The sequence below is a fragment of the Topomyia yanbarensis genome, chromosome 1, assembly GCF_030247195.1.
Source record: "Topomyia yanbarensis strain Yona2022 chromosome 1, ASM3024719v1, whole genome shotgun sequence".
Lineage (NCBI taxonomy): Eukaryota > Metazoa > Arthropoda > Insecta > Diptera > Culicidae > Topomyia > Topomyia yanbarensis.
In genome coordinates this window covers 131,152,663-131,175,763 of record NC_080670.1, presented here as the reverse complement: position 1 = coordinate 131,175,763, position 23,101 = coordinate 131,152,663, and the positions used below count along the sequence as shown (strand labels likewise).

The 23,101-nt window shown below is 39.9% G+C and overlaps 1 protein-coding gene across 14 annotated transcripts in view; it reads right to left on the bottom strand.

Moving 5' to 3' along the window:
• The window catches only part of LOC131694307 (teneurin-a), a 1,511,233-nt gene that overhangs the window by 829,645 nt on the left and 658,487 nt on the right, over positions 1-23,101 (bottom strand). For all 14 annotated transcript variants that reach the window (XM_058982937.1, XM_058982945.1, XM_058982962.1 and 11 more), the window contains one exon: positions 11,640-11,786. In XM_058982937.1, the coding sequence (XP_058838920.1) occupies positions 11,640-11,786 (147 nt within the window). The remainder of the gene's footprint in view (positions 1-11,639; positions 11,787-23,101) is intronic.

Here is a 23,101-nt window from a genome sequence, read left to right as displayed (position 1 = left end):
CGTCTACTTCTCGGCATAGCTCCTTGTGGCACTCTGACTTGCTAAGTCTGATCTCCCGTTTTAAAGCGGCCCTAGCTTCCCGAAACGATGCCTTATGCTCTTCTCTATCTGGTTCCGACCTTGCTCTTTGGGCCCGCCTTCTGGCTCTGAGACAAGCAGCGCGTAACGTACTAAGCGTCTCGTTCCACCAGTAAGCTGGACGCCGTTTGTTGCGTGGTTCCAGTTTTCGCGGCATTGTGGCGTCACAAGCCGCAACAATCCTTCTTGTTAGGTCAGCCGCATCCACGTTCTCGGTCCCGCCGTTCGGCCGAAGTGCCTCAACAAAGAGGTCTTTGTTGAAGGCTTTCGTCTTCCACTTTCGTTCGCCGGTCACCCTTCTCTGTACTGCCGCGGGGTTCCGTTGACCGATACGGTAGCGAATCTCCTGGTGGTCACTATGCGTATTCGTTTCGCATACTCTCCAATCCATGTTCGCCGTCAATGAGGGACTACAGAATGTGACGTCTATGATAGACTCCCTCCCGTCTCTCCGAAATGTACTAACAGAGCCTTCATTGCACAATCGTACGTCTAACTTCGCTAGAGCTTCCTGCAGGATACACCCTCTTGTGTTGGTTACTCTACTGCCTTATTCCACAGCCCAGGCGTTGAAGTCACCACCAATGACTACCGGCTTCCGATCGATCAACTGCTCCAGCATTAGGCTGAACTGCTCTACTGTCCACCTTGGGGGAGCGTAACAGCTACATACGAAGATGCCGTTGATTTTGGCTATCACGAAACCCTCGTAGGAACGTTCTACCACTTCTTGGATAGGGAATCTTCCCATTACTTGTATCGCAGCGGTTCCTGATCTATCCGCCACCCAGTTACCGTTATTAGGGGGGACTTGATAAGGCTCTGCGATCAAAGCAACATCGCACATAGTTTCTGTCGTAGACTGCCACAACAGTTGCTGTGCGGTATCACAGTGATTCAGGTTTATCTGGGTCATCTCCATCACCGTTGGCCTGCAGTCGCCTTCTTGTACGCTGGGCATCTAAAGCCGCCCGTCTGATGGTCGTTTCCTTCCGCTGGGGTGCAAAGCAAGCACTTCGGCCTCTGCGTGCAGTCTCTCGCAAGATGGCCCGTCTCTCCGCATTTCCAGCACATCCCGGATCTGTCCGGGCCTTTGCAGGCCCCTGCTAAATGTCCAAAGCCTAAACATTTGAAGCATTTCTCTGCTTGTTTGTTTACTCGTGGGGCGGCTCTCAGTAGGCATCTCGACCATCCAACTGTAACCTTACCTACCTCCAGTGCCTTGTCTATCTATCTATCTATCTATCTATCTATCTATCTATCTATCTATCTATCTATCTATCTATCTATCTATCTATCTATCTATCTATCTATCTATCTATCTATCTATCTATCTATCTATCTATCTATCTATCTATCTATCTATCTATCTATCTATCTATCTATCTATCTATCTATCTATCTATCTATCTATCTATCTATCTATCTATCTATCTATCTATCTACCTATCTATCTATGTATCTATCTATCTATCTATCTATCTATCTATCTATATATATAAAAGTCAAAGTTTGTATGTATATGATTTATAGACTCCCAAACGACTCAACCGATTTCCGTAAAAATTTGCACACAGTAGGTATTTGGTATGGGGCGTGTTTGTATGCTATTAGTTGGAGATTATCTGCCCGCCAGATGGCGCTTCGGAACAAATTGTGTTTTCCTCCTATTTCACTGAAAGTCGCAGCAACGCGCGATGGGCATTAGCTAGTTATATATAAAAATGAATAACAACAGTGCGCACAAATTTTATGAAGAAATAATTAATAATGATTTAATAAAGGGAATCCCAAATATAACAAGAATTTCAAATAAAGTGAAATTTATAAATGACAATATGACCAAAAAACTAATAATAAACAATTACCACATACTACCCACTGCAGGACATGCAGGTATAAGAAGAACGATAAACACAATAAACAGAAATTTTATTGGAAAGACATGAAACAAGATGTGACTAAATTCATTAAATCTTGCGAAATATGTCAAAAATATAAGACTACCAATATTGCAAAACCAAAAATGACGATAACCACAACAGCTGGAATAGCATTTGAAAAAATATATCTAGACCTTGTAGGACCATTGATTCCCTCTGAAGGTTATGAACATATATTAACAACACAGTGTGAACTGACAAAGTTCATTAGGCCATTACAAATCTTTTTTAAAAATTATGTCCAAGTACTAATTTTTTTCTGAAGGGGGGGGGCAAACAAAAAATAAATATTTATTTTAATAAACACAATTTTTTTTTCTTTTTACATTTTCTTTCGATTGTTCTCGTGGACATTTCCGCAGGGTGATTTCGAGGTTGAGCTATTTGTTTTACTAGAAAAATTCAAGCAAACATTACTGAATCAATTAAAAGTTCACATAGGAAAGGGATGCTAAAGTTTTCGTTTTAAATAATTTTCCGAACAGTGCAATTTCTAAAATCCCAATAAAAGCTTGAAAGTTCTCTAAGAACTTAATGTAAACATTTAAGAGTACATTAAGGTATTAACTTTTGGTTGCTTGAATAGGTTTCGTTCCGTTGTGGCGGCACATGGATCGACTGTACACACAAGGTATGAAAATCGGTCAAAGGTGAACATGCTCGATAACAATGTACAGAAACAGGATTGCAACATTTCACTTTTGGAAAACATTCTGGAATGAATCCAAAGGTAAAGTGTGCGTCAATGTAATTATTCATCTCAGATATGGTTTTCTCTGATAATTTTTTCTATTGCGTATTTCGTATACAGTAGCCTGGCGAACGTACATCCTGTGCATACTATACTTTTTCGAACTCTAGTGGAAACATCAGCTTTGGTTTATCACTTGTGCTTGAAGACTTGTAGATTTGTTTGCTTGGTACATGATAGTAATTCGGCTCGGTTCCGTGTACATCTTCGAAATCTTTGCATGTTTCTCCATCTTGTTGCGCAGTAGGTAGCCACATCAGAGAAACTCATTTGATAGTCGTACGGATTTATGAAATGTATAGCAATCATCAGTTCATTTTTTGCCTTTTTCATATAAGGAAGACTGTGCAATCACTCTGAAACTCGACTTTTTAAGCTACACCCGTCATATACCACTAGATTCAGTTCGTCGATATCTGAAAACGTCTGTATGTTTTATAATATGCTTAAATAGTTTCAAAACTGCATTGGCCCTAGGTGGGACTCACTTTTGTGCCTAACCACTACTAACAGTCCTCACTTTTCTTCCTTCCTTTTGTTCCACGAGACTGCATCGAAGCGTTATATCGTAGGGAGGCTGATTCAGTCTTAAGACAAAATGATACATTAGAGTGGTTTAGCTCCGAACACATATCCAGCTAATCGCAGTGGTGAACTTCCGTTAGCCATTTGGCTCCCGTTTCTGTGAACCATTTAGTTCCTGTTTTCGCGAGCCATCTCAATTCCTCGTCGGAAGTTCTCCCGATACCGATGCCTGTTGCGCGAGTCATTTAGCTCCCAGTTTTGTCGCAATCTACTCGCATAGTCCATAAATCCTACTCAAAGGGCCAACCAGTACTTGGCGAGGACAATTCGGCGATACCGGATGGAGCGTACCTTCTGGTTCGCTGCTTCCGGTTCGTTGAAAACTCGACGACCCACCGCTGGTGCTTCACTCGACCTACTCGATCTTGTTCCTGACGGTGAAACTAGTCTGCCCACATGCTTCGGTCCAGCGATTTCCGCTGGTTCGTGGTGCCCAGTACACTGGCGCCTCAAGCAAAACTGTGGTTGCTCTCACAGCCTTCCCCTTACATAATCATCGTAACTTTAAAAGTTCAAATCGATGATATATTTTCCGACCGCGCTGTCTTTCGGCTGCTAGTCATCACCAACTCTGTTTTATGATGGGCAATCGTCTCCGTGTCGAGTGTCTCCTCTTCTAGCGATTGTCCGATTACTTGGAACACCACATCATCCGTGAAGCCGAAAATCGTTATGTCTCTGGGAAGGTTCAGCTTCAATACTCCATCGTACACTGCGTTCCACAGCGTCGAGTCGAGGAACGTCAGTTGTAGTTGTGATTCCCCCTTGTCTGTCTCGACTGAAAGTAGCACTATAATATCCTGCAGAGTTACTCATGCTGTACAGCGAATGGGCGATTGCTTCCCAGCTAGTACTATTGAAGCATTCTTCACGCCTAAGGGAACCACCACGCCAAAACGATATCCTTATCTTTGCTGTCTCCACAGTCCCCACAACCGTTTGGATGGATTTCACTGTAGACCTGCCTATAAGGAAGCCGAATTACATGAGATGCCGTTCTCACGGTCCGCGTACTTCGTTAGCTTGTTCAGGATTACTTAATCTCTCTAACATTACCAGGGATATATTAACTACGCTGAAAGATTTCCATGTTGTCCCGGCATCGGAAGCAACATCAGCTTTTGTCGCTTCCAATTATCGGATCGTTTTGAACATATACGGGCTCTCATGTATCGCTCCACTTTTATGGCTTTCGCCATCTCGATAAGCTGTTTGTTGGTAAATCGATCTTCATCTTTGTGATCATCCTCCTCACTGTACGGCGAAAATAGATTCATGTTGTGGGGAAAACCTTTCGATGATGACCTCCATCTTTCCGGGCACCTTTCAGGTGGTGCAGCTGAGCCTTTTATCTTTGTTATGCCAACTTTGTAGGTCTCTCCTAAGGAAATTCGCGTTGGCTTTGTGGCAAGGCTTTCTTGTACAGCTTGACTGCTTTGTTGAGAGCGGTTCTTGCAGCTCGCTTCCCTCGAGCTTTCTGACTTCTTTTTAATTTTAAATATATTTGACACGGCTCAATGCGTTAGCACAACTGAGCCGTGGAGCGCACCTTGGGGGTCATTTGGTCCGTCTTCTCTTGCGTTTTCGTTTACGTCCATGTCATCATCGGTACTGCATTCATCTTGCTCATCGTCGGATGTTCTTATTTGTTGTTTGTGCTTACGGGTCGCTATTGTAAATCCTTCTTCATCGGTATTAGATTCCTTATTGGTGGTGTTGGTTGTTGGTTTAGAAACATGTACTGTAATCGTTGTTACTTCGATGTTGGTAATGGCAGTTAGTTTAGTGGTACTGGGACCGATCGTTGTTGAGCTGGTGGTTGTGAATGCCCGGTCTGCAGTCGTTGGTTTACCAACTGGTTGTGGTTTAACATACGATGATTGTATACCGGCTTTGGTCGTATCAGGTGGAATTTCTTTAGCAGTCTCTGCGCAAGGTTTCCCGTGGTGTAGCGGATGATCACAACATTGACAGGTAGGAATCTGTCCTGGGTGCGTGACTAGTGTTCGTTAAGAATATTCAACACCATGAGGTGATTTGCATGTGAAAGTCAAGTAAGAGGGAATAGGTTTTGTCGGACGCATTCTCACCACACGAACTCCGTTGCGGCGTCTTGGGAAGAAGTTCCTCCAACTATCTTCCTTAACACGTGGTGCCAGGTCATGTCAACATTTATATACGTTGGGATACTGTATAAAATGTCATTACATTCGATGACGTGTTTCATGTTGTTCTGGGAAACGAATGATTCTGCTTGACTAATATTTTTTAACATATTCAGTACCGCATGACGTAAATGGTGGAATTGCACCGCATAAAGTACCGCAAGCTACGTTGAACTTCAAGTTCACCTTCAACATTTGCTCCCCTTCATGAATTGATGGTATTACCGGATATTTCGTGTAGTCAACAGCAACACAGTTTGCCCGCATCGTGATATACTTTTGCTTGGCATTGTCACTCATTGTTTGTTCACGTATCACACACTAGGCAGAAGGAATCAATTTTTGCTAAGCGTCGCGCGGGTAAATTTGATTACTTGCCCTGCTATTGCAGCGGAGCGATTTCTAGCTTCTGAACTGAGCGAGATGAGAAACCGAAGTGATCTCCGACTTCTTCTCCAAGCTCGGAGGCAACTTATACGTAAATCGATAATCGTTGTATTGCACCCGGCGACCGTTTCTCAGTTTCTCATCTCTTGGTATGGTCGCATTACACGCCTTTGTTAGTAGTGCCGTGAACTCGTTCGCATTTAGGTTGAAGAGGATACCCTCAAATTCAAGTTCTTCGACGGACACGTTCATGTGAAAAATCGCTGTTTTCCATCTTCACTCGTTTATATATCTCCCACATATTCATATTCATGTGTAGTTCATAGTCCTGTTATCAATGCTGTACCAGATCGCTTGGTGGTCGCACACTTTTCAGTCCATCTTTCCGGTTACTCCAAGGCTACGAAAATTGACATCGATAATGGATTCCCGGTTCTTCCTGCGGTAAGTGCCGATGATACCATTATTTGTAAGATCTATATTTAGCTTTGCTAGAGCATTCTTGATCGCTGATGGCCAGACAAAGTTCTTTTGATTCCAGCGTCTATCTCGAAAATTTCGCATGTTTCTGGTTCTTGGAATATTTCAGAATTAATGTCTCTTCGGCTTCTTGGAAAACGGCTTATTCGATTTTCACAAGCTTAGCCTTAAATGGAAGGTTTGGTAGCAGATTTTGATCTGATCAAGTTCATAAGAATCGCACATATGGCTGCGGAAATACGGTATGAATACTACGATCCCATATGAAATCTTTAAATGTCAAAAACCTTTCGCTAAAGCTCATGTATATTGAATATTGAACCACATATAAATATTTGAATTCAGGTTGTTTCTTTATCTAAATTATTTTCGAATGCAACGATCGATTATGTCTCTATCGACTGTGGCGTTTAAAATGGAATCGATTCAGAAGTCGGTCTGTATTAGCCTTTCCATGAGATGTTTGTTTGATAATACACAGATGGGTCCTTCCTTCCGCGACCAGCAAACGTTTCATTTGATGATGGGATGGTAATTTCTAAAACTACCATAATAGTTTTCAGTTACGAAAAGCAAAACTCTATGGAAGTTATTGTTGTTATATAAAACGTGAAAATTTTTTGAATTTTGAATATTTAAAAAAAAATTATTTGCCCCCTGATTTTTTTCAGCGATTTTGAAGGGGGGGGGGGTGACATAATTTTTAAAAAATATTTGTAATGGCCTTACTGCATCACCAATAAAAAATAAAGCAACAGACATCGTTGCGGAAGCATTTGCTAAAAATGTTATACTAAAATACGGTGTACCGGAAAGAATTGCGACTAATAGAGGAACAGAGTTCATGTCAGAATTGTTCACAGCAATTGCAAGTCTTTTGAAAATAGAAAAATTAAATAGCACTGCTTACATGGTAGGAGGTAGGAGCATTAGAGAACACCCACAAAAGTCTTGGAAATTTCTTAAGAACCCAATGCGACAATAAATTATTTTCATGGTCAAACTGGGTTCCGTACTACGAATTTGCATACAATAACACAGTGCATTCATCAACAAACTATACACCATTCTACCTTGTGTATGGAAAATTATCCAAAATGCCTTCAAATCTAACTGATACACAACCGGAACCATTCTACAATTTTGAGGACTATTGTAAACAAATAAAAAATAGATTGCAAATTTGTCACAACGAAGTAAGAAATAGACTAATTCAAGATAAAACCAAAAGATCAACAGAAATAAACAGAAATTTAAAGAGTAAAACATCTAAAGTTGAAGATTTAGTTTGGATAAAAAATGAAACAGCCAAGAAGTTAGAAGCAAAGTATTTAGGACCAAATAAAATTCTCGAAGACTTAGATCCAAACGTAAAAATTTTAAAAAATAGACAAGAATATCTAATCCACAAAAGCAAAATAAAACCATACGAAGGTGGATGATTGAAAGTATTTACTATTGTTATTATAATTACCCTATTTATTATCATTATCATTATTAGTATTCAAATAACTTTCTTCTTAAAATTTAATATAATAAATTTTTTATCATATGTATTTAAAAATTAAACTATAGCATAATTTTTAAATTTAATTAGATAGGGCGTGTGGTGGATACTGACCCGCGATTATTGAGAACATAAACATCCCAACGCGAAGTTATCAAAGAACGCGTCAGCATAATCGAGTTAACATTATGCTGACCGTATCAAAAACAATCACGTATGCCACCCGAGAACGAGGCCTCTGTAAAGTAAAAAGAATGAAATAAATGCATTAAGTATCGTACACAGAGTTGCAAATTTTCACCAGGTTGTTTTGAACTTGAAGGAAGAACAAATCTCAAATCATACCCTACTATGTTCAATTCGCCGTTTTTCGTTTGCACCATTCATTCAAACAGCCGAGCTGCTCAGTCATTTTCCATTCATTTTCGATTTCATTGATCCTATGAATATCTCTGTTCTGGGATATTTCAAGCAAAACTACTCTAAACATATTTCTTACTGTTCATGTAAGCTTGAAATCGCAAAATATATCAACATTTAACCTAAACTAGCCTCTAAAGAGCAGATGACAACTTTGGTTGGTGAATGAAAAAGCATCGATTTGAAATGAAGACGTACAGTTTGGTTATGAAAATCCCGTCGAATTGAAAGTGAATGATTAAGGGAGGCTTTGAATTTGAATCATGGTTGGGTTTGATTGAGATGAAAGTTAGCATTTGAAAATGAAAATTTGCACCACTGATCGTACAGCCGAACAGCGAGGTTGACTCGTAAGTTTGATTTACATATGACAAACCAAGCGAGACTTAGCACGGTGTTGGGTCCGTTAGTTTGTGGATATACCTTATGAAGAACTTATACCATATGCAAATGTTCATTTAATGACATTCCGATGCGAAAAAAATTAGCTACTAATCCTCTGCCATGGAGTGCGGCATCTCACCTGCAATTGTCATGTGGCATCTCTCACAATTGTAGGGGAGAGATGTCGCACGACGACATTTTCCTTTCAAATTATGGATGACTGTACTCATGATCAGAATGCCCACTCAACGGGATTTCTCTAGCTTTTATAATAGTCCGATTGCATGGAAAAGATAGTCGTTGATAATGTAAATTAATAGGTTTTATCTGTTTTCAATAATATTTTAAGACAACAAAGATATAGTATAATTTAGTTTTTGCCGTTTACTGAAAATATCCGTGGCAGCACTGTTCCAGTGAAATTTAATCACGTAATTTGGGATAACTAATTCGTTCTGGTCGTTTGTGAAAAATCGGAAACAGTCGCAGGGAATCCCCCAACGTGTCAGTTACAAGGATGTTACCGCTGAGTCCCCGTTTGAATCGGCAAACCTATTCTCATCCTTTTTTCAAAGTGTGCAAAGTAATAACTGACCACCTTTGTCTGAAGCGTATTTGAATAGCCTACCGATGTTCGATCTGAACATGTCGCTCTTCAATTTTTCGGTACGCGATGTGGAGCTGAAACTACAGTCACTAGATGGTGCCAAAGGAGCTGGTCCGGATTGTCTGCCGCCTATTTTCATTAAAAAATGTGCTGAAGCGCTTGCTGTTCCTGCGAGTATAATTTTCAACAAATCATTGTTCGAAGGAATTTTCCCGAGTGTCTGGAAGACAGCAGCTATTACACCGATCCATAAGACAGGTAGCATGAATGATGTTGAGAATTATCGTGCCATCTCAATTTTGAGTTGCTTACCAAAAGTTTTCGAAAGCCTCGTTCATGATATGCTGTATCCGAAGGTGCACCATATTATTTCCGAGTGGCAGCATGGATTTGTGAAAAAAACGATCGACAAGTACAAATCTTATGGCATACGTTTCGTCACTAAATAGCGCGCTTGGTGAACGTCAACAAATTGATGCCGTTTATGTGGATTTTGCTAAAGCGTTCGATAGAGTGCCTCATTTGCTAATGGTGGCCAAACTCGAACGAATGGGACTTCCTGAATGGTTGACACGGTGGATATTGTCGTACCTCACCGAACGCTGTGCGTACGTTCGTATCGATGAAATGAGATCATCTCCGTTTGTGATAGAGTCGGGTGTTCCCCAGGGAAGTCATCTAGGCCCTCTACTGTTTATTTTATTCGTAAACGATTTGTGCTCCACTATACAGTCCCCTAAGTACATGTTCGCGGATGATCTGAAATTCTTTCGTGTAATTGCTTCGGCAGTCGATTGCTGTGCCATCCAAGCCGATATTGATTCGCTGCTAAATTGGTGCACACAAAACGGGATGGAAGTAAACGTACAAAAGTGTAATGTGATCTCGTTCTGTCGTAACAGGCACTTAACAACGTTTGATTATAGAATTTCAACAAGCATTATCAACCGTGTAAACACAGTTAAGGATCTAGGCATTCTTCTCGATAGCAAATTGAGTTTCGCGCAGCACATTGCAATGTCTACAGCCAAAGCATATGCCGTATTGGGGTTCATCAAAAGAAACACGCAACAATTCAACGATGTATACTGCCTAAAATCGCTCTTCTGCGCCCTTGTACGTAGCATTCTCGAGTACGGTGTACTTGTGTGGGCACCCTATCATGCTGTACAAATCAACCGCGTCGAACGAATTCAGCGTCACTTTGTTCGTTACGCTCTGCGGTTACTACCTTGGACTGATCCTATTCGTCTACCGCCCTATGAACATCGATGCAATCTTCTACGTTTGCCGACTCTTGCAAGTCGGAGGATAATGCTGCAACGGCTCTTCGTGTTTGATCTTCTGGGAAACAATATAGATAGCCCGGAGTTGCTGAACCAGTTCCGATTCAACGTACCGCCTAGACCCACCAGACGAACTGATTTCTTTCGGTTACCAATGTATCGTACTCTTTTTTCTCAAAACAATCCGTTCAATGTATGCTGTCGTAATTATAATGATGTAGCTGACAAGTATGATTTTAACATTACTAAGACTGCCTTTAAACATAGAATTAATATTAATTAAGAAACTGTCTGTACGACTAACTCGAAGACCAGTAAATAAATAAATAAATAAATAAACTCCAGTTCTGTGGAAAATACTTGCAACTATTAGTCCTGAAATGACGGGTAAATCCCCAATAGCTAGCTTTTCCTAGTTTTGTAAGCAAATCTGGAATTAATCGAATGTTACAGCTATCCAAAAACATTGTTGTAAACAAAATGGGCATACTTGAACGTCCAAATTACAGTACATATGGTCAATGATAAAAGTAAAGAAAAATATACTGCATTAGACTTCAATGAACTTCATGTGTTGCAAGTTACCTTATATGCAGGATCACTTGCAACAGGCATAATTTTTGGCCATTCTGAAAACTGAAATAATACATTGTTTTGATAAGTACTATTTAGTATTCCTCACACTCTTATTAGCATTCGTACATGTTTAATATGATTCTAGAGTTTTAGTATTTTAGTTATACCACTTTCAAATTGAAAAGTGGTGCAAGTAGCCCCGTTTTACGGTACATTTAAAGCGGGTTCAACGAAGCATGTTCAGTTCTTCCGATTATTATATTCGGTCGCTCACATTGTTTTACACACCGAACGTTAAATTAGATACAAAATCCAAAGCTTTTAAATTTTTTGACTATTTTCTTATGAATTGAATTGAGCTTGGTAGAAATCTATCTGCAAAACAAAACTATTTATAAATTCAAATCAAAATGTGAACATGGCAGAACCTCTGTGAGAGAAAAAAAGGAAATTTGTTTTCTGTTACTTACCATTATCATTATCGACGTTATCTTTACAACTCATCTCTAATGCAATAGAGCAGTCAGTTCCTGCCCATCCTTCAGCACAGACACATCGATATTCTCCTTCTTCTAGTGTACATTGACCGTGACGAGAGCATCCATTTTCACAACCCGCTACGGGAATTACGGTAAACAAGAAAAACGATTCAGTAATTTGGGATTTAGTTTGGTTAGTAAAACTAAGGTGCACTGAAAGGGCAAAAGAGGATAAATGCTATTTGTGTTTACCCAATTTTCCCAAGGGAATCGCTGAAAAACTTTCACATTTTATCAATCATGTATCGAATATGAAACTCCATTGCAAATGCGAGTATACAGTAACCTTATTTTGAATCTTTTAAAAAAAGCCTAACGAATTAATGTCATAAATATGAACGGTTGGGTATGCATTGAAGTAAATATTTCCTATAATAAAGCTTGGCCAGAACACGCGGCAACCATTTCGCTGGTGGACATCTGACGACGTAAATTGTATTGTCTTCGATTAAAATGTTACATCGCATAGACTTAGACTAAAAAAACCTATTTTTAATTTAAACGATTATTTACTAATGTTAAAATCAACCAAATGATAGACACTGTTGAGGAGTTGATAGCAAACATCCAAAGGATTATTCTGGCCGTACTGCGCACGATGTGTTGAGCGTCGGAAAAAGTATTCACTGGAAAGATCTTCCCGGACATTGAAGTCAAGTTTTGCTAGAATCGTAGGAGGGCCTACGTTGTCTATCAGTAGAACCAAAAAGAAAAGTCGAATGGAAGATTCGTCTGCTTCGCAGCCTCCCTGTGATGAGGGCACAGCAATGTTCATATGTACCCGTTCGATATGATTAATGTGATACGGAGCCAAAATAGTAACTACATATTATAGAATGCTGCGTTCCAGTGTGATGTAAAGTGTTTTTTAAATAATACACATCATTGAAATCGCTAGTGTTTGGTAAAGCATAACTTACGGTCGAGAATGACTACAGGGTCCTTGATGGATACGACTCGTTCTACAGAAGCAGAACTCATAGGGCATTATTCACACAGTAACGTCACCTAGGACTATGAGAAGCATCGAGGCAAAATCCAATGAAGCGTGAAACAAATGGCAAATTATTTTATGCTTATCCTTACATGTTTTGCCTTTCTCATATAAAGAAAGACTATGCAAACACTCTAAAAATCGACTTTTTAACCGAGGCCCGGAGGGCCGAGTGTCGAATACCATTCGATTCAGTTCGTCGAGATCGGAAAATGTCTGTGTGTATGTGTGTGCGTCATTTATGCTCACACAATTTTCTCAAAGATGGCTGAACCGATTTTTACAAAATTCGTTTCATCTGAAAGGTTGATTGATCCGACTTCCGGTTCCGGAGTTACGGGTTGAAGAGTGTGGTCACACATCAAATTCCCATATAAACTGGTACCACCATGATGTCCAAATAATGTAAAGCATATTAAAAAGGGTACTTTGACTTGCAGGTCTAGATCACTAATGATCATTCAAAGTAGCTTTGACCACATTGGCCACCTATGACGATTCATGATGCCCCCGGAGAACTCGCCAAGTTCCTAAGCTGATATCATACCTATTTCCCTGCGAATTCTTGACCGATTTTTACAAACTTGATTTCAAATGAAAGATACAATAACCCCATTGACTGCTGATAAATTTCATTCGGTTCTGGAATCTGGCTCCGGAGTTACAGGTTGGTTAGTAAGGTAACACTCTAATTTCCCATATGTATAAACCGTTACATTCACAATACCTCAGAGGCTAAAAACTATTGAAATGATCACCAAATTACTTTGATTCGCAGATCTAGATCACTGATAGCCAATGAAACATTTTTTGAATAAATTGTCCACTACCGACGATTTCGGGAGTCCCGGATTCCGGGAATATTCGACAATTAAAGTCACATTGGTTCTTCTGTGATGACTAAACCGATTTTCACAAATCAAGTCTCAAATGGAAGGCATAGTAAGCAGTTGAATAGTGCATCACCTTCCTCCTCTTACCCTTACACCTCCCTACTTTATCACGACACCCCCCCCCACCCCTTTGGATCACCCTCACCCAAGAAAATGCGGGTCTTCGTCCATATCGCATACCGAAATAAAATGAAGTATTTCTGACGCAACCTCCACTCTGATTCTGCTAACCCTCCCCCACTCCCTTTCCAAAACCATGCTCCAAGCATTTCAAATTATGGTCACATAAAGATAACATTAAACTCATGCTGATTAAGCTAATTAGGGTAATGAGCCAATTTTCGCCATATTCTTGTTATCACCCAACCCGTTAGGAGCTGTTGGTTAGAGCAGCGTCTGTCATCTTTGTTCAATGCATTGAGTCAATTTGTAGGACAACAATAGGGGCACTCGATTTGAGTTTTTGTTGCGTTCAAACACGAACATGTCACCGTTTTCAGGGTATTTGTGTTATTATCTTAGTTCTAAAAAACGAAGCAAAGCTGTTGATGCCAATTTGTACACATTCCATTGATTGTAGGCCGACTAATTAATGGATTAGTGTGGCACCCTCCCAAACAGGATTAAAATAGGCACTTTGCCCTAATTATTACACTTTTTGTTTAAAGTGAGTCAGCGTCGACTTTCGTGGTAGTTGTGAGATACGTGCTAAGTATAATAAGAATTTGGGGTGGGCGTAGCGTAGTTGGTAAACCGATTGCCTTGTACGCAGCGCACCTGGGTTCGAGTCTCGATCCCGCACATAGGGTTAGAAATTTTCATAAGAGATTTTTCTAACCCGAAGTGGTGAATGACCTTAAGGGTAAAACCTCTATAATCAAAATAAAAAATAATAAGAATTTGATAGACATTTCCATAATTATATTGAACATAACCAGCTATTGAATCATAGTTTGGATAAATGAGAAAGGCACAATTGCACCACTAGGTGGATTTACATAAGCTCATACCGATAGGTGCGCGCAACTGTTTTCAGGTAGCGCCACCATATAACCTCCTCCAATTACACCGGAAATCTCACCTTGTGTCCTGATGGGTAATTCGTGTTTTTGAATCCGGAATAGAATGTCAAAGTGCTTGTTGTGCCGCTCGACGATTTTGTATGGTCCATCATACGGTAGTTGCTTAACCAGTGGCGGACCCAGAGGGGGGGGGGTGTATTGGGGATCCGGACCCCCTCGAAAATTACTAGCTTCTTGAAAAATTTTAAATTTGTTCTAAATTCAAAATCATTCCAGACCAGATTCGACCACCAAAACTGATTTTAATTAAATGAGGATATTACATATTACGTATTGTACAATGAACATTTAAAAATCAAAATTTTGAATCCCCTCCGAAATTTTTATCTAGATCCGCTGCTGTGCTTAACGAGCTCAGAATAATCAAGGTTTTTGATGCTGCGTGCCCGAGGTATTCTTCGTAATAGGCGTAATGTTTGCCCGTACACAAACTCGTCGATCGAGCATTGAACATATTCGCGGAAAGCTATCCGACGTTTCAGCAATATCAGCGGCAAATGGTCGCTCCAATGTTTCGAGTCTACCGACATGATAGCTGCTTTTAAAGTTCGATGGAAACGTTCCACCGTACCGCTGACCTGGAGGTGATACGCAGTCGTTTAAATGTGTTCGGATCCAAAAAGTTTCGACAGCTAACTTAACAGCTCTGACTCAAACTTCCTGCTTTGAACAGAAGTAATGGTATCAGGTACGCCAAAGCAGGAAATCCAATTTGTACAAAGAGCTATGGTGACACTTTTCGTCGCCATATCCAGTAGAGGCACCGCTTCGGGCCAACGAGTGAATCAATAAGCTATTGTCAAAAGGTAACGATGCCCACCAGAAGGTTTCAAAGGTCCAACTAAATCCACATGAATGTGTTAAAAACGCGCACCAGGAACGGAAAACTTTTGAAATGGTGCCTTAGTGCCGGTGAACTTTGGATTGTTGACTCTTGATACAAATTCGCACATATTTGTTAATATCGTTGTTCATGTTTGTGCACATGTACCTATGTATTTTCAGGCGTGTCTACTTGCACTAGTTCACGATGAAACAAATTGAACTATCAGATAAGTATCTAAATATATGTTAAAAATTAAACGGATTGTCTTTGTTTTGATTTTCAAAATTCGATGTATGTATATGCACGGTGTTCCTAAAACCGTTATTAACAAAAAAATAACCATAAATTTGGCATACGGCATTCGAAACATACAGTATCCAGGCATCTTCTCAGTGAATTTCAAAATGATCCATCGAGAGATTCGAGAGATATGGTGATTTGAAGTTTATGATACGTTTCATAAGGCTACCAGCAAACCACGGGTTCGGTCCTATCTTTATAAACAAAAAAATATTTGTCTACTTATTAGATACTTGACATTCAAAAGATATAGTAGTCAAGTATATCCCCTGCAAGTTTGACAATATTTCATTGACGGAATCGAAAGATACAACGGTTTGGATGTGGTATTCGGTCATAGATGGGTTTTCTATCAGACTTCAAGCGTGAATTCATGTTTGTTCATTGACTATTTAGATCGTTTATACGTGTCGCGGTTTTAAAAGGAAAACCTTACCATTTAATTATATAAATATAATGTACAAAAGATGTTATTTATACGGTGCACTAAAAAAATATGAAAATAGGGTTGTTTACCAAAATTTAAATATTACGTGAAAATTTAAAAAAACGGATAAAAGTTGGAATGTTTACTTCAAAAGGTCATATCTCAATAGTTTGTTGACCGATTCTAATAGTTTTTTCATTATTGGACAGGTAGACGTTTCATCGTTAATTTTCATTAAGAAGAACATAAAATAGAGTTGTCTACAAAAGTGTTTGAAATTAGAAAACAAAAAGCTCTGCTGGGAATGTGATTGTTTCCGATGCAATTACACTCAGGTTTTTTTACGCGGGGGATACAGCCCGCGTAAATGAAAACCGCGTAAATTTAAAAAAACGCGTAAATGAAAACCGGCTAAATTTCAAAATCCGCGTAAAAAATACCGCGCAAAAAAGTGTACTCTCCTATATAAAATACTACGCTGCTGAGCAGTGCAATAACTACAGAAGCGCGTTGTCAGATACCTTACTGATAAAAAACATATAACCGAAATATATCACATATAACCTAAATATGAAACATATAAAAGCTAATATGCTCTTTACCCCACGCAGCTACAAAGCGCCGTAAACATGGATTAACAAGTTATAATGCGCACGCATGCATAAAAATAATTTTCTTTTTAAAAACTAAATAGTGATAATACATATAGTTGAGGATAATTAAATTGTCTATTGTTTGAAGTAGGCAACTCTATTTTATAATCTTCCTAATGCAAATTATTGATAAAACGTCTACCTATTCAACAATGAAAAAATAATTAGAATCGGTCAATAAACCATTGAGATATGGCATTTTAAAGTAAACATTCTAACTTTTATTCATTTTTGCCTTTCTCATATAGAAAGGTTATGCAATCACTCTGAAAAACGTCAACTTAATCCCGGCCCGGAGGGCCGAGTGTCATATCCCATTCGACTCAGTTCGTCGAGATCGGAAAGTCTGTATGTGTGTGTATGTATGTGTGTGTATGTGTGTGTATATGTGTGTATGTGTGTGTGTATGTGCGTATGTGTCAAATAATGTCACTCATTTTCAAACTTAGTCTCAAATGAAAGGTGCAACCTTCCCATCGGCTGCTATTGAATTTTGGATCGATCGGAATTCTGAGTCCGGAATTACGGGTTTCAGAGTGCGGCCACACAGAAATTTCTCATATAAACTATAAGAAAAATTAAAAATAGAATTTTTATTTTTGATGCTAAATGTGTTCAAGGTGCATGAAACGTCGAGATTTGATGCAAACTCGAAAAAAAATTCGACGACAATTCACTTTTTTGGATTTTGGCACATTTTTGCCTTTCTCATATAGAAAGGTTATGCAATCACTCTGAAAACGTCAACCTAATCCCGGCCCGGAGGGCCGAGTGTCATATCCCATTCGACTCAGTTCGTCGAGATCGGAAAAAGTCTGTATGTGTGTGTATGTGTGTGTATGTGTCAAATAATGTCACTCATTTTTCTCAGAGATGGCTGGACCGATTTTCCCAAACTTAGTCTCAAATGAAAGGTGCAACCTTCCCATCGGCTGCTATTGAACTTTCGATCGATCGGAATTCTGGTTCCGGAATTACGGGTCTCAGAGTGCGGCCACACAGAAATTTCTCATATAAACTATAGGAAAAATTAAAAATATAATTTTTATTTTTAATGCTAAATGCGTTCAAGGTGCATGAAACGTCGAGATTTGATGCAAACTCGAAAAAGAATTCGACGACAATTCACTTTTTTGGATTTTGGCACCTTTTTGCCTTTCTCATATAGAAAGGTTATGCAATCACTCAGAAAAACGTCGACCTAATCCCGGCCAAATTTTTTTTTCGACTCGCATAAGGTTTCTGGATTTTAACAGGGGCGTAGTTGATGGTTTACGGAGAGGGGTTACACCCCCCCCTCTACTGTTCACTCTCCTCCTTTAAAAATCTCCTTAAATCACCCCTCAGACCACCACTTCATCCAGCCCTCATACCCCTCCCTTTCAACCCCATCATATTTAAACCACCACTATATCACAAAGCATACCAATTTAAGCTGGGGAGTCGTTCGTTCATGGGACTTGGTGTGCCATTGTGTATAAGCGCAAAGTGTACTAAGAATGTAATGGACATTTCCACAATTATGTTGAACATAAAAAGCCTCCGTGCCATAGTTTAGAGAAATGAGAAAGGCACAATTGCACCGCTAGGTGGATTAAAACAGGTTTTTTTAATTTACACATAATATTTAACGTTTGGTAGACAAACCTATTTTCATATTTTTTCAGTGCACCATATAAATAACACCTTTTGTACATTATATTTATGTAATTAAATGGTAAACTTTTCCTTTTAAAACCGCGAAACGTATAAACGATCTAAATAGTCAATGGACAAACATGAATTCACGCTTGAAATCTGGTAGAAAACCCATCTATGACCGAATACCACATCCAAACCGTTGTAGCTTTCGATTCCATCAATGTAATATTTTCAAACTTGCAGGGGATATACTTGATTACTATATTTTTCGAATGCCAAGTACCAAATAAGTAAACAAATATTTATTGTTTATAAAGATAGGACCGAACCCGTGGGTGTTTGCTAGTAGTCTTATAAAACGTATCATAAAACTTCAAATCAGCATATCTCTTGAATCTCTCGATGGATCATTTTGAAATTCACTGAGAAGATGCCTAGATACTGTATCTTTCGAATGCCGTATGCCAAATTTATGGTCATTTTTTGTTAGTAATGGTTTTAGGAACACCGTGTATGATTAAGGTTCGCTTCAACCGGCATTCGACGCGAATACTATACAGTAAAATTCGCTGTGTGATTATCACTGTTATTATGACAAATGAGGCGAGTAGTCAATAATAATTTACATTAAGGCCATTATAAATCTTTTTTAAAAATTATGGGGGGGGGGCCTTCAAAATCGCTGAAAAAAATCAGGGGGCAAATATTTTTTTTAAAATAACCAAAATTCAAAAAATTGTCACGTTTTATAGAACAAAAATAGCTTCCATAGAGTTTTGCTTTTCGTAACTGAAAACTATTATGGTAGTTTTAGAAATTACCATCACATGATAATTTTTATTTTGACCATTCTCGGGTAAATGTGAAGTTTAAATGAGATCATCGATCCAGTCCAACATCAAATGAAACGTTTGCTGGTCGCGGAAGGACCCATCTGTGTATTATCAAACGAACATCTCATGGAAAGGCTAATACAAACCGACTTCTGAATCGATTCTATTTTAAACGCAACAGTCGATAGAGAAATAATCGATTGTTGCATTCGAAAATAATTTCGATAAGGAAACAATCTGAATTCAAATCAGACTCCTGGCGATTTATATGTGGTTCAATATTCAATCTACATGAGCTTTACCGAAAGGTTTTTGACATTTAAAGATTTCATATGAGATCGTAGTGTTCATACCGTATTTCCGCAGCCATATGTGCGATTCTTATGAACTTGATCACATCAAATGGACTGAAAATATGTGGGAGATATATAAACGAGTGAAGATGGAAAACAGCGATTTTTCACAGGAACGTGTCCCTCGAAGAACTTGAATTTGAGGCTATCCTCTTCAACCTAAATGCGAACGAGTTCACGGCACTACTAACAAGGGCATGTAATGCGACCATACCAAGGGATGGGAAACCGAGAAACGCTCACCGGGTGCAATACGACGATTATCGATTTACGTATAAGTTGCCTCTGAGCTTGGAGAAGAAGTCGGAGATCACTTCGGTTTCTCATCTCGCTCAGTTCAGAAGCTAGAAATCGCTCCGCTGCAATAGCAGGGCAAGTAATCAAATTTACCCGCGCGACGCTCGGTCTATTTGCAATGGCAAAAATTGATTCCTTCTGCCTAGTGTGTGAAACGTGAACAAACAATGAGTGACAATGCAAAGCAAAAGTATATCACGATGCGGGCAAACTGTGTTGCTGTTGACTACACGAAATATCCGGCAATACCATCATTTCATGAAGGGGAGCAAATGTTGAAGGTGAACTCGAAGTTCAACGTAGCTTGTGGTACTTTATGCGATGCAATTCCACCATTTACATCATGCGGTACTGAATATGTTAAAAACATTAGTCAAGCAGAATCATTCGCTTCCCAGAACAACATGAAACACGTCATCGAATGTAATGACATTTTATACAGTATCCCAACGTATTGAAATAAAGATACATGACCTGGCACCAGGTACTAGTTCCTTCGCTATCAAACAAATCCTGTCAAAATACGGAGAGGTGAATAGTGTTAAGGAAGATACTTGGAGGAACTTCTTCCCAAGACTCCGCAACGGCGTTCGTGTGGTGAGAATGCGTCCGACAATACCTATTCCCTCTTACTTGACTTTCACATGCAAATCACCTCATGGTGTTGAATGTTCTCAACGAACTAGTCACGCACCTAGTCACGCACCCAGGACAGATTCCTACCTGTCAAAATTGTGATCATCTGCTACACCACGGGAAACCTTGCGCAGAGACTGCTAAAGAAATTCCACCTGATACGACCAAAGCCGGTATACAATCATCGTATGTTAAACCACAACCAGTTGGTAAACCAACGACTGCAGACCGGGCATTCACAAACACCAGCTCAACAACGATCGGCCCCAGTACCACTAAACCAACTGCCATTACCAACATCGAAGTAACAACGATTACAGCAAATGTTTCCAAACCAACAACCAACACCACCAATAAGGAATCTAATACCGATGAAGAAGGATTTACAATAGCGACCCATAAGCACAAACAACAAATAAGAACATCCGACGATGAGCAAGATGAATGCAGTACCGATGATGACATGGACGTAAACGAAAACGCGAGAGAAGACGGACCAAATGACCCCCAAGGTGCGCTCCACGGCTCAGTTGTGCTAACGCATTGAGCCGTGTCAAATATATTCAAAATTAAAAAGAAATCAGAAAGCTCGTGGGAAGCGAGCTGCAAGAACAGCTCTCAACAAAGCAGTCAAGCTGTACAAGAAAGCCTTGCCACAAAGCCAACGCGAATTTCCTTAGGAGATACCTACAAAGTTGGCATAACAAAGATAAAAGGTACATCTGCACCACCTGAAAGGTGCCCGGAAAAGATGGAGGTCACCATCGAAAGGTTTTCCTCACTACATGAATCTATTTTACCCGTACAGTGAGGAGGATGATCACAAAGATGAAGATCGATTTACCAACAAACAGCTTATAGAGATGGCGAAAGCCATAAAAGTGAAGCGATACATGAGAGAATATGTTCAAAACGATCTGATAATTGGAAGCGACAAAAGCTGATGTTGCTTCCGATGCCGGGACAACATGTAGATCTTTCAGCGTAATCAATATATCCCTTGGTAATGTTAGAGAGAAGGAGTAATCCTGAACCAGCTAACGAAGTACGCGGACCGTGAGAACGGCATCTCATGTAATTCGGCTTCCTTATAGGCAGGTCTACAGTGTAATCCATCCAAACGGTTGTGTCAGCTGTGGAGACAGCAGAGATAAGGATATCGTTTTTGCGTGGTGGTTCCCTTAGGCGTGAAGAATGCTTCAATAGTGCTAGCTGGGAAGCAATCGCCCATTCGCTGTACAGCATGAGTAACTCTGCAGGATATTATAGAGCTACTTTCAGTACCGAACACTGATATACGAGACAGACCAGGGAGAATCACAACTACAACTGACGTTCCTCGAGTCGACGCTGTGGAACGCAGTGTACGATGGAGTATTGAAGCTGAACCTTCCCAGAGATATAACGATTTTCGGCTTCACGGATGATGTGGTGTTCCAAGTAATCGGACAATCGCTAGAAGAGGAGACACTCGACACGCAGACGATTACCCATCATAAAACAGAGTTGGTGATGACTAGCAGCCGAAAGACAGCGCAGTCGGAAAATATATCATCGACTTGAACTTTTAAAGTCACGACCATTATGTTAAGGGGAAGGCTGTGAGAGCAACCACAGCTTTGCTTGAGGCGCCAGTGTACTGGGCACCACGAACCAGCTGGAATCGCCGGACCGAAGCATGTGAGCAGACTAGTTTCACCGTCAGGGACAAGATCGAGTAGGTCGAGTGAAGCACCAGCGGTGGTGGGTCGACGAGTTTTCAACGAACCGAAAGCAGCGAACCAGAAGCTACGCTCCATCCGGTATCGCCGAACCGTCCTCGCCAATTACTGGTTGGCCCTTTGAGTAGGATTTATGGACTATGCGAGTAGATTGCGACAAAACTGGGAGCTAAATGACTCACGCAACAGACATCGGTATCGGGAGAACTTCCGACGAGGAATTGAGATGGTTCGCGAAAACAGGAACTAAATGGTTCACAGAAACGGGAGCCAAATGGCTAACGGAAGTTCAACACTGCGATTAGCCGGATATGTGTTCGGAGCTAAACCGCTCTAATGTATCATTTTGTCTTAAGACTGAATCAACCTCCCCACGATATAACGCTTCGATGCAGTCTCGTGGAACAAAAGGAAGGAAGAAAAGTAAGGACTGTTAGTAGTGGTTAGGCACAAAAGTGAGTCCCACCTAGGGCCAATGCACTTTTGAAGCTATTTAACCATACTATAAAACATACAAATATTTTCAGATATCGACGAACAGAATCTAGTGGTATATGACACTCGACACTCCGGGTGTAGCTTAAAATGTCGAGTTTCTGAGTGATTTCATAGTCTTCCTTACATGAAAAAGGCAAAAAATGAACTGATGATTGCTATACATTTCATAAATCCGAACGACTATCAAATGAATTTTTTTGATGTGGCTATCTACTGCGCAACAAGATGGAGAAAAATGC